Source organism: Anopheles aquasalis, chromosome 3 (assembly GCF_943734665.1).
Source record: "Anopheles aquasalis chromosome 3, idAnoAquaMG_Q_19, whole genome shotgun sequence".
Taxonomy (NCBI): domain Eukaryota; kingdom Metazoa; phylum Arthropoda; class Insecta; order Diptera; family Culicidae; genus Anopheles; species Anopheles aquasalis.
The window spans coordinates 42174064-42186563 of NC_064878.1; the positions used below are offsets into that span (position 1 = coordinate 42174064).

General features: G+C 47.4%; 2 protein-coding genes across 5 annotated transcripts in view; one reads left to right on the forward strand and one right to left on the reverse strand.

Moving 5' to 3' along the window:
• Positions 1–11498, reverse strand: part of LOC126575781 (motile sperm domain-containing protein 2-like) — a 12259-nt gene extending 761 nt beyond the window's left edge. The window contains exons 1-10 of one of the 4 annotated variants that reach the window (XM_050236647.1): positions 11385–11493; positions 8319–8490; positions 6841–7522; positions 5614–5763; positions 5189–5530; positions 4882–5120; positions 992–1070; positions 387–499; positions 99–299; positions 1–9 (exon numbers count right to left, since the gene is read on the reverse strand). The exon at positions 1–9 is cut by the window's left edge and continues 761 nt beyond it. In XM_050236647.1, the coding sequence (XP_050092604.1) occupies positions 1–9; positions 99–299; positions 387–499; positions 992–1070; positions 4882–5120; positions 5189–5530; positions 5614–5763; positions 6841–6940 (1233 nt within the window). In that variant the 5' untranslated portion in view covers positions 6941–7522; positions 8319–8490; positions 11385–11493. Of the gene's footprint in view, positions 10–98; positions 300–386; positions 500–991; positions 1071–4881; positions 5121–5188; positions 5531–5613; positions 5764–6840; positions 8280–8318; positions 8491–11384 lie in introns of those variants that run through there. The other 3 variants (XM_050236645.1, XM_050236646.1, XM_050236648.1) reach the window with 3 other exon arrangements.
• A 392-nt stretch (positions 11499–11890) lies between these two features.
• The window catches only part of LOC126574968 (xenotropic and polytropic retrovirus receptor 1), a 4081-nt gene continuing 3471 nt past the window's right edge, over positions 11891–12500 (forward strand). The window contains exon 1 of the mRNA XM_050235410.1: positions 11891–12072. Coding sequence (XP_050091367.1) covers positions 12004–12072 — 69 coding nt within the window. The 5' untranslated portion in view covers positions 11891–12003. The remainder of the gene's footprint in view (positions 12073–12500) is intronic.

Here is a 12500-nt window from a genome sequence, read left to right on the forward strand (position 1 = left end):
GGAGGTGTTCTGTGGATTGGAACGAAGAAAGATTGGTTAGATTTGTTGCTAGTGGTTGCCGGAATCGACCGGATGTGTCGTGTGTGCCGGTATCCTACCTTCCATAGTTCGACTAAATCCTGCGGATTGCTCGACATATCACTGGTAAGCCCCATACACATCACCAAAAACTTCTCTCGATTGATGATGTTAACCTGCTGGCCATGCTGCAGCACGACGTTGATGGTAACGGTTGCCGATGGCAGCAGCACGCCGGTGCTGGGACGCACGCGGAACTTTTCCGGAGCCGTCGTTTTCACCTAAAACGTGAGAAAAAAAACCACCAGATTAGCGTCAATTGTTTGATTCCGCACTCCACCAGAGTATTAATTACGGCCACCACTCACCTTGTACGTCACGGGCTTGCTGTCTACATTGGTAATCTCCACCGTTCCGACCAGATCGTTTCCAGATTTAGAGAAAATGATGATGTTCGGTGGATTGATTCGCAACATTTCGCCTGGGGAATCGTAAGAGACCGCAGCAGAGTTAGCAGGATGAAGCATATCAACGGCAGATAAACAACTGCCAACAGCTATAATTTGCGGTGGGGCGGAATGGGAGGGGGCAGATGCCAGGTGGTTAAATAGGGGCAGAGATAAAGGGTGCGACAAATAGAGGGGTTAGAGCAATGCGAAGCGTATCGTTGGAATCATTCATAATTCAATGAATTACAAACACCACCATGGCAACGGAACCACCGAAGGTTACTCAGGCGCCCAGCGGGGATTAATTATTAAAAACAAAGTCACACTGCCCCCAAAAATGCGGCAAAGTTACATAAAAGCTTGAATGTTCTGCACAAATGTGTTCCCGGACACCACCCAGCAAATATGGCCACATTGAAGCAGATCCCCCGGTGTGTTTTATAATTAATGTCTCGCTACTTTATGATCGCCGGGTTAATAAAGCGCAAGATTGCCAAAACGCATGAATCCCCCAGCAAGCTTACCGTCGTTATGTTCTGGAAAACTATTGGTGGCCGATTCGTTCATTGGCGTTTCGGGGGGGCTGAGGTTCGCAAAGTGCACCTAACAACGGAAGATAGAAATAGAAGAGAATGTGAGGAAAAGCGAAGATAATTTCGGGGATTTCAGGATAAAAGCTGTCGGTGTTTCGGAGGAATCCAGAACTGGTGCGTACTCGATGCACTATTTTACCACGGCACCGAAGCGAGAAGTGCCTGAGCTCTCTGCTTGCCGTCGGTTTTCCGGGAAGAATCGCCCGGCGCAGCTGCACTCGATGGTCTAGTTTCGCGTCGTCCAAGCAGACCAAAACGGTGATGATGGGTTTTGCGAACCCGACCGTAGAATATAAATATTGCTAGTTTAAAAATAGCTCCAGTCTACAGGGCTAGGCGGTGCGATTTAACCGGGAAATCACGGCGCTAAACACGGCAAGCGGGATCAGGTTGGTAAAAAAAGCGACGCTCAAACAACACAACAACTAATCACACGACGGCGGGATGCTGGGATTTGCTAAAACACTTAAAACACTTTTCTCGTTATTGAGCACTCGATGGGCACGGCGAAGAAAACGACCGAGCGCTGTTTGCTTGAGCAACTATCCAAAACTAGCGAGATGCAAAAGAGATTTTCCAGCTAAATCACCAGACCAACCATGACTTGCTTTTGCTTTTTGCAATTATCGATTATTCGGGCGAAAGTATGGCGGGGACCGAAATCGCGGCAAGTGATATCCTGTTCCCAATCTGTGATGATTGATTCCTCGGTTAAAAATTAGTTCTTCCGTTCGTGGATTCTGGTTAAAATCGCACAAAAGATTTTAGTTTTCCGGCCCGGTTAATCTCGCTTTTGTTTCAGCTGGCCATTTTGACAACCACAGCCGATTGCAAGCCGCCATGACTTGACATGAGTTTGCGTGGTTTCTCAATTAAAATGCTTTATCTTAAGGAAGAATTTGCACTTAATAAGATGAACCAAAGGTGCTGAAATTGATTTGGAGTGCAAATGGATAAATTAACTGTTGGCAACGGTTTGAAATACAGCTGTGACACTTGAACTTGGCCTTGTAAACATCGAGTTCGAAATTCGATATCGACCGATTCAAAACGACCAGTACACCGGCACAACGGAGGCTTCGTTTTTTTTTTGTCTGACGGTTTGTTGAATGAGGTAGCACACATGCCCGAGTGCCCTTGCATCATTTTGTACCTAAAAAAACCCGAAACTAATGGACTAACGAAACCGCCTTTTCAAAGTCACCCACTGATGGAGATCACCGTTTTTTGGTAGCACACTGGTAGCTGATGCTGATGCAAGTGGGCCTCTTCCCTTAGCTTAAACGCAGTCTGAGCAATTGCGCGCCCGCCCGTTTGGTTTGGCGCCCCCCGAAAGTTTGCATCATCAGCTATAACCGGTTTTATTCGTAGGCCATCAAACCTCCGCGTCCCTACTCTAACTGCGGTTCACTTAGCTCTGCCTCCACAAAACGTTGTTTATTCGCCGTTTCTTCTATCCGTCCTTTCGGTGGTGGCAGTACGGCACATGGCACAGTTGAGCGTTGCAGATTGGAATCATATGATGTACCTAGGTATTGAGTCATGCGCTGGTGAGCAACACAGATGGCAAACTCTTGAATGGGTGAAAGCCACTGCTGTGACGACCGTGATCAGCACAGTCGCCTAGGAGACATGCTGGTATTGCAAAGCCAGCTACGGTTGGTGCTTGCATAACTTGTAAAGACCGGTGCCCGATGCCCGGTACCCGGCACCTGGTGCATCTGTTGGCTAATGATTGCCGGCGTGCAGGTGATGATGAGTGTTTCCTATCGTGCATTAGAATTACGGCCACGTAGGGACTTATTATCGTACAAATCAGAAGCTTATTGGACCAAGAAATTACCCGAGTCATTTTGTTCAGCAAAGGGGATCGTCGTTGTAGGTGAAGAATTTCACAACAGGAATCAAGAACACGACGAGGATGATCGTGAGCACAGCACCTTATTCACACGTAATCGTTATCGAAAGATTGACCGTTGAAAGGACCGGGAATCACTGCCAAACCTCGTGCGCGGAAACAGTCGTTCACTGCTGCGTATTGATTGCGAATGCATCAAATTTTTATGGGCTTTACGGTCACCACTGTGCTGTATCTCCTCCGGTGCTGGTCGTGCGTTGGCGGCTGGTTGATGTTTTGAAGTGATTTAGGGTGCTCACCCCCGCTGACCTGCTGCTGCCTGACGTAACTAGACACGGTACAGGAAGCAATCGATACTTATTTTTGGATTTTTCCAAAATGGAAAGTGAAACAAGAATACGACTAACGATAGCCGCACGTGCCCGTCGGTTGGTACAACACAGACAGAGAGAGATACGAGCGGTCGCGAGTTCGCGAGTCAGCAAAGTCGTTATGAACTGCCTTTTTGGTGGGTTCTTCAGCAGTTCCTAACTGCTGCCATGCCACAACATATCGTAAGTGTCGTTGCTAGATACGAAAGATACGAACAACAGCCAAGGCCGATGGTTCGATGCCGTTGCCCAGGGTGAACCTTGCTACTAGTCCGCAAAAAGGCACTTCTTCTTGGCACGACACGAAAACCGACAGTGCAAACACCCGCACTTGATAACTAAACCTCGACTCGACTCGTCAAAAGCACATGGTGCTCTGCTCTGGCCACGGTAACTTCACTCCTTTCTGTCTGTCGTGATCAACGGCCGCGAAATTACTGCGCTCGGGCGGTAATTCCATCGTCCCACCACGGTATCACCTTTCACTCGTGGCCACGCACAGACGCGTGAGCCTTGCACATACGCACCATAGCGAGCAAGACGCCAGGCAAGCGTCACCACGCGGTCGAGTACATAGAGTAAATCGTTTTGGAACCGGCATGGCGTTCGTGGGATGGGAAAAAGTTTGGTTTTATGTACTGATCCGCATCTAAACGGTCACGTTCACGGGGACAGTACTAGTGAGCACTGTTGGAAGTGCAGTTATGCTGGGCGTTAGAAAGATTAGTAAAATTTAAAGAGCTCATAATCGCAAACTTTTAAAATTGTCACTATACCGCTTAACCTACTTTAGATATAGTCACTAAAGTCTAACAACAAACTTAAGATTGACGAGTACGACGATCAGCACGATCGTACATTATGCACTTCATGATTAAAACATTAAAAAGATTTTATTCGGGAACATCGTGTAGAATACTTAAAAGGTACAGGTACTGCTACCATCAAAAACTCTAATGTGTAACATGTGTAAAAACACAAAAAATTCATATCGCTATCAGCATTACAGCTCGTCTGCATCCTTCGCCAGCATAGGTCAACCACGCGGAGCAACATTCAACGCTGCCAGTTGGAAAAGAGAGCAATGAGAGCAAAAGTAAGTGGAAATGTCTTTTGGTGCAAGTGTTTTTGTTTTATAAACCACTTCACCGTTATGTTTCCCCGAGTGCAATGCTTGAGAGATGATGCACATCAACGGTCGATAAGTTGATGTGCATAAATGATTAGTATTGTTGCTTTGAACCGCCCATGAACGCCAGGCACCTTTCCTTATTCTATTAAACCATCTTTTCCGATCTGGTTAGAACAGAATGTGATGGGACCAAGTTAGCAATGCATTAATATAGTTTTCTTATCCACAAAACAAGCTGGATTTAAATGAATAACACCTCTGAACACTATTTCCATTGTCTTGGTAAAAAAACATTGTTATGGCCATGCTTTTCACCAGCAAACAGCCACCGTTTCTGGTGAGCACCGCGAGAAGTAATTATGCCCTCCGGAACAGGTTTATATTAATTTAGTTAAATGATCACACACGAACAAACAATATTAATAACCAAGAATGCGAATAAAAACACTTGGAAACATACCTTTTTGGACAGGAATCCATTGGCAACACCATTGCTGGGCTGCGTCAGCTGAAGTTCGAGGGGTTCCAATTTGGTCTGCTGGCTTTCCGGAATGAACTTAAACACGTAATCATCCTTGCCACCCCAACACTTTAGCATATTGTCCTCGTCAATGTACTCGCTAATGTTTTTGCTGTTGATGTTTCTTAACCGATCGACGGCTTTGGCGGGTAGCAGTTTCTTGATAATTTGAAAAGTAGCTAAAAACACAAACAACACCATAAAATTATTGTCTAAATCTGGGTAAGAACGAGACACTTTCACGTACCATTCAGTATCCACGGCAGGTCGTAAATGAGAATGTAGTTTACCGAGCAGGGATAGTAGTTTTTTAAGGTGTTGATGATGTACTTTGTGTAATCCATATCTACGTTACTCAGTCCGGCATCAGTCAGATCGAACACGATCGTCACCAGATCGTCATTCGCTTCGCGAATGATCCGTTCAATCCAGTAGAGGAAGCACTTCTTTAGATCGTCCAAATTACGGGACCCCCGAACGTACAGCTTGGATTTGAAGATGAACACCGTCTTTCCATCTACGTCGCGGCCACGAGGAAACATCAAACCATCGTTGATATACTCCATCCGGATGTTATCCTCCCGTATATCTGCAAAAGGATACAATTTTTCATAAAATCAATTGGAAAGATCCTCGACGATTGAACGGTTATCGATTTGCCTTTGAACTTACCATTGATGCCAGATGTTTTCCGCCATTCCATGGTTTCCCAGAGCTGCTTCAAGGAGTCCTTCATGACAGCGTCGTTGTTTTCCAAAAACTTTTTCAACCACATATCAGTCTCAAAGACCCATTTCGTATCGTGCTCGTGGAATCCACCGGCTGCAAGATATTAAAAAAAGGTCAATGTTATTAAAGAAAAGTAGACGTTGTGGGTAAACGAGTCCAAAGAGTGATCGATTCCGTAACGTCTAACGATTCATTTCACTTTTCTTTGAAGAGGGAAAAGAAGTAAACTGGCTTATGGTGAAACTAATAGGCCACAAAAATGGTAAGAAAATGAGAAAAATTGTTTCTTCTGTTTTACACCCGTGGTCCGCATGAAATCGAGAGTCTTTTTAGTTGAAGTCACGCTACCACGAAAGCGTAGGACATGGGAAAAAAGACAATACGAATAGAGTAGAAACAGAAGGGCATGGCTACCCACTACCTTGAACCACAGTCAACCCTTCGGCGGTGTCTTTCGCTTTGACCATCCACAAGCTATTGGCTACCCCATGGAAGGCGAGGCCGCGGTGTGTCGTGGTTATCTCCAGCGAGAAAGCTCAGCTTGTGGATGGAGCCAAACGTTGATGAACGAAGCGCGTTCGTTCGGCAGCAGACTATTTGGCAACGCATGTGATGTGGTAAGTGGGTTACGGTACGATGAGGAGTGTCTATTGCTACCGGAGGGTGCATCTTCGTTACAGTCGCGTATGATGACCATTGTGGTGTTACCAAGAGTGAAGCGCGATCTCTCGTCTTGCATTGCGTGCTCAAATGAGGCCAATATGTTCCATCTATCACAGCCAACCGTACGGGAAACAAATGACCACAGTGTTTTCCACCACGATCTAATGGCTTTTACGAAACGTCATTCGGGCGGATCCTTAACATACTCATTAGACAGACTTGCACTGGTAGGTGCTTTAGTCCAACCATCCAAAATCATCCTCATCGCAAGCGAGCAATGCAGAGAAATAACTCATTTTATCAGCAAAACTCGCCAATAATGGCTTCAACCTTATCAAAACTAGACGCTACCGGTGTGTGAGTGTAACGTGAAATCAGCTGACACCGGGCCGCGGGTGAGTCACGCGAAAACAGTGGAACAAAATTCAAACAATGCCACGACAGTGACGCGCCCTGATAAGCTCGTCCCGCGTGGGCTGTAGTGGATAATTTCTTACGACAATTTACCTGGCACTTTGGCGGCATCCTTCTCCAGCTTATCCTTGAACAGTTGTCGCAGCTCGGCCACCTGTTCCGGGGACGGATTGAGAAGCTCGGCTAGCACCATCGTTTGTCAGTGTGATACCCGGCCAGCAGGTACTCCGGATACGGTGCTGCTCAAAGCTGGCTTCCTAGCTACAAACTGCACACGATGTCCTTACTACGCCTACTGGATTGCGGTTCGGATACGTTGTTACTAATTTTTCTTATCACAAACACAGCCAATCACGCACGCACCCACGCACTCACTCACCACACCGCACCGACCTCCAAGTGGCTCAAGGACGGGAATCGGGTTATCGCGTATCACGTTGTCCGTACTTTCATGTGGGCTCGAGGGACGGTGCATTCGAATTCGACTCGGTGCCACTCTCCGTTTTTTTTCACTGGGGCGATTTCTGTGGGTTTCTCAATTACGTTACCGGCGATATGTGTGGTTACAATTTCGGGAGGTTTTCCTTAAACAACAAACAAACACTACACGACATACACTCGCTCTACACCGAGGTCGGACGGGAGGTAAAGGGTTGCTGCTGCTGCTGTTGATCGACTAATTAGCACCACTGTCGTGCCGGACCGGGTGTCTCTGGAACTCCTCTGCACGATCGCTGGGAATCTGGCGTTCATGTGACAACGCACCAGCTGGAAGCTGCAACGGAGCAGACGAAGGCAAGTTGATGATGGATTTTATTTTCGGAGCTCAGTTTTCGGCCTTTGCTTGGCTTGCTACGATCGGCTCCGATGACGATGATCGACACACCGTTCGAAGGTCAGTCAACTGTGTGCGATCGTACGGGGGTTTTGTAATATCCGAAATGTGCGCCACGCCGGCGGCCACGCTGGTGTTCGTTCGATTTGCGTCGTCGGACGGCCTGCTGCGTGAACTTGGTCGATGATCAAGAGAGATTTGTGCTTCGAAATCGGGAACAGGTTTCTTTCTCACACGGCGGCAATCAAACGCCAAGAAGCTGGCTGAAGCAGCGAGCCATCAGAAGGTCGAGAGATTTTGATGAACGTAAACTTTCATCAATGGAGCGCCTCCGTTAAAACCGAAGCAACCTATGCTTGTGTATTTGTGTTCCTAGCAACGGGAGACAGGGGGCTACCAGAAACCAAGAACGATTCTAAGTCCGTTTCTTTAAACCGGCGGAAAAGGGTTCGCACTCCCAACACCAAAAACCAAATGTTATCGCGATCCTCACGTGCACGTGCGTACCTAGCCAAAACAGAGATCGGTTTAAACTAAACTCACGAGACTACGACGAGTGAGCGGGCGCGTCCGCACAAACACCAACCGATCGCACCAGCGCGGAAACCTTTCTGAAACCGACCGGCGAGCGAGCCAGCTCCATGCCATCGCATGCGGTCTACTCAGCGTTTTCTAGTGCGTTTCCTTTCGCTGGCTCGCGTAAACGCGTTATCTTGCTATTGTCTCTCTTTCTCACCCACGGGGACGCACACGCCTCCTCCTGCTCGATCGCAACATTTTCGGCAACCGAAAGACGAGAGTGGAAGAGGAGGAGGGAGCATCGAGGCATGTGTTCGCCGTTGAGCTGTCCGGCGATGGCCGGATTGAGTCCCCACCGCCGCTGGAAAAGCTTTGAATATGCCGGAGATCTGTAACAGCAGCAAAAACGCGAGTGAGAAATGCGCAATCATGGACTGGATTCAAACGAATTATTATAATTGTCGCGTGGTTTTTTTTTAAGCTCTCTTGTAGTCTTTTGCGTGCGCCTGCACAATGTCTAGATCAACCCGTTTGGATATCGTCGAGCGAGTGCGTGGGGTGGAGCGAGTGTGTCGTGTAATAACCACGTGTTATCGTGTTTTGATAGTGATAACCGGTGTTACGTTCTCGTATCGGGATGGTCAGCCTTATCAGGAACACTCCATTGCTGGGGGAACACCTGCAAGCGATTAGGGTGATGATGCTCCCCACATGAATCCTGTTTTGGGGGGTAAAAAAACTCGCCCTTCGAAAGACGCACGTTCGCAAGGTAACTGATATTCTACACCACGGGGTTTTATCAATGGAAACGACGACGACGCGTTGCAGTCCAATGCAGTCGACTTACTAGTGGGTGATGTAAACATATTTTGTACTCCCTCACGCAGTACCACCAACTAACGACTCAACCGATCAAAACCACTTCACTACTAGCCGGCACCTCGTTCTGCTGGCTCGTTCTGTGTTGATTTGAATAACCGCTTTTACATCCCCCATTAGCATCCAAATTGAATGGCAAATATTGACTTGCTGTAGGAACAAGGGTTTTTTTGTTGTAGCTACACTCGACTCGTTACCCGCGAGGCATAAAAAGACATAAAACATGACGTCGATAATTCGGTACTCGTTGCTGGTCGAGCAGGAAACGATGGAGAACACTTCCTGCCAGTTTAGCTTGTCCAAGTGTTGGAGTATGGTTTTTGTAAGATAGAGCCCTTCTGCCAGCCAGTGCTCTTTTTTTCCTCCCAAAGACAAGAGCTTTGGTTTGACGTCGTTGAGGAGGTGCTTGAAGAAATATGCAAAACACCTGGGCTACCTTCTGCACACTATAGCAGTAGATCCGGCTGAATCCGTGTATTGGTCAGTGCTACTATTGGGGACAGTCGGTCAACGGAGATACAAAAGACGGATGCTGTTTGTATTTTTCGAAAACAATAGCTGCTAGCTGCGTCCTTCTAAAGAGCGCTCACTCGGGGCGATGCTAGGAACCCGCTCTTACTCGACCTCGGCCTTGGCCCTGGGTCGAGCTGAAATTGCTTTCTGGCGGCTCATCTTCAAACGTCTCGACAAACCGGTTTCGCAAGGTTCCGCAGCCACATCGAGCAGCTAGTGGCCATATGCACACTCTATAGTCAACTGGCACGGTTTTCATAGTTTTCTATTGCCTTGAAACAAACCCACTCCCCGGTCTATTCCTCCAAGCGGTCCCTCCCCGGGGGGATGATGCTAATCACGGTGGGGAAGATGATCATAATCGCTAACAAAGCCGTGGGTCTCGAAGAAGCCCCAAATAGCGATGCTCGCGTAACCATTGGCGTCGTGTTGGGGGTGACTTGTGTGTCGCAGGCGTGCTAGTAAACCACCGTCGTCGTCGTATCCAAAATTCATAAAAATAAAACTTATGCTCATATTGACCAAACCGCGACTTTGGTGGGTCGTTGACATTTGGCTTCAAAAATAGAAACCGTAAAGGGTCTGCAACAGAACAGCAGCACGCCGGACGACAGGTGGGAAGAGGTAGCTAATGCAGCTATCATTTCGCAAACTGATGTACTGTCTCGAGAGTGCCTAATAAGATGCCATCCTTTTTAATCCAAGACAATTCTTCGCATAGTTTCTATTACAGTCTGCCATACCCAAGGAAAGACGCATCATAAAAGCTTATGTCATCGGCTGTCGAGGATGAAGCGACAAAGTAGATGCTTGAGAAGAAAAAAATCAATCGAACGCCGCGTTATCAGTACGCCCGTTGCTGCAAAAATGATAAGCTAGCATGTGGGACGCAGAATGTACAGCTTCTGCTATTCTAACACTGCGCTCTTTGTCCCTCTAGATGTTAAACTGGCAATGGCTACGCATCGTTAAGCTTTGATAAGGCCAGTTGCTCGTCAATTATATGTCAATAAAATGGAAAATATTATACGCCATCCTAGGCAGCATTCACATGGAACAAAATACACATGCCAATAAGAAATCTGATTAAAAGTTTACACAACGGAGTAGACGATAAACGGAAAATGGTGTACATAAGGCTCATCTTTCCGCATTACGGCAGCAGTAATTCAAGCGTGTTTTTTTTTCTTCAGCCAACTCATAAACTGTTTGTCTATCTCAAAGGACTATCTCGCGGAGCATCTCTCCTTCGGTACATCAATGATGCATGCCTGGAGAAAGGTTACCGAAAGGACACGATCTGCGTTTACCGGTCATTCACGTACGCATGGGGGGGATTCTTTCTTGTAAGCAAACGAAGGGAGCAAAGAGAGCATTCCAAACATATTTCTCTCTTTCATCCCCGAGCTGGCTGTTTTAGTAAAAGTAAATAACAAAAGCTAAATGAGGTGTATTGTCGTCAACTGTAAATCGACCGAACCGAATGCGGGATTAACTTTCACCGGGCCAGGGGATCGGATTTCGCTGTAGCAACCGGAGAGTGGGGGTCCATTCAACGCAGCATGCGGCTTTAGTGGCACCGCTGTTTATCCTCGTTCTCGCTTACACGCCGGTCATAACTTGGTCAAGGTCACCTCATGATTGCCACGCTGTTCGCCAGATAGCGACCGAAAGTGGTATGCACCGTCGTTCATTTCCGTTTCATTTTTATGCTCATCATTACAGTTAATCCAAATATATCGTCACGCATCTTTGTCGCTGAGTGTCACACACGTTCTTCACAAGATTCCTCGCGATGATGTGATGTAAGGTAAACCAAATCAACCCACTGCCATTATCGCATAAAACCACTAAATGCACAACCAGTTCACTCTTATTATATGGCACTTACAACGTGAATTTGGCACACGAACTAGCGCAATTTTGGAACTGAGTTTGCCTAACTAACTGCAGCTATCTGCTGCATACCGGAAGCGCTTGGATCCGAGCTCAGCTACGAACTGAACCGCTCGCTCGCTCGCTCACGAGCGCGAGTAATCTGCACTTAACTCCCACCGTAAATAAACGACCGCGACTCGGTGTTCGTGCGTTGCGGCCAGTATAGCCACCTAGCGGAGGAAATTCTTGGAGTTAGTATCTCGGGAAAGATACTCGGGAAATTAGTATCATTTCGCCTCTAAAGTTGGCAAAATAAATTATGTTTGTTCAAACAGTAAATTTCCCCTTTTAATTTTCAATCTTTGAGGCTTTTACCAATCGAGTAGTCGTTGATAAGAAATCCGTCAAAAAACCGCTGTGCTTTGAATCGGTTTTCCCCTGCTTCGAACGTTTTCCAACAGTTTTCCCGACGTCCGAACACGAACGATTGTCAAACTGATGTGAGGGCGAGTGCGAGAGTGAAAATTTCCATCTTCGTGGTCGTCAGCGTCGTCGCGCGCTCGCGGATTGGATGCGTAGAGGTTTTCTAGGGATTCGACGGCGGCCACAACCAGTGATTGCAATCGAAGAAGATGAAGTTCGCCGAACATCTGGCGGCTCACATTACGCCGGAATGGCGCAAGCAGTACATCATGTACGAGGTAAGTAGCGGCACTAATCGAAAGTCCACAAAAAACTGGCCACACGCGCTAGGAAGGGTTTCGCTTGATTTGACCCATCGAGTGACCCTTGTTGTGAGTTCGAATCAGGGATGCGGGGACAGGGCGATGGAACGAGCACGCGAGAACGCGGGACATGAACGACCGAACTCGACATGTTTCAGTGGCGCATGCGTTCCATCCGTGCCTTCGTTGCATCGGCGCACTAGGGACTGTTTACGGTTGTACATTGAAATCGGCGGAACCGAGCAAGTAGTAGACCGGTAGTGTAAACAATCGACGCGATTCATCAGCTGTTTTCCACCCAGAAACACCGGCAAGTGCGCCGTGTTCGATCGACCGTACGAATAATGCTAAACCATTTTGTCGCCGCGCTCCACAAACGGTCTGCCGGTGTCACCTGTTGTTAA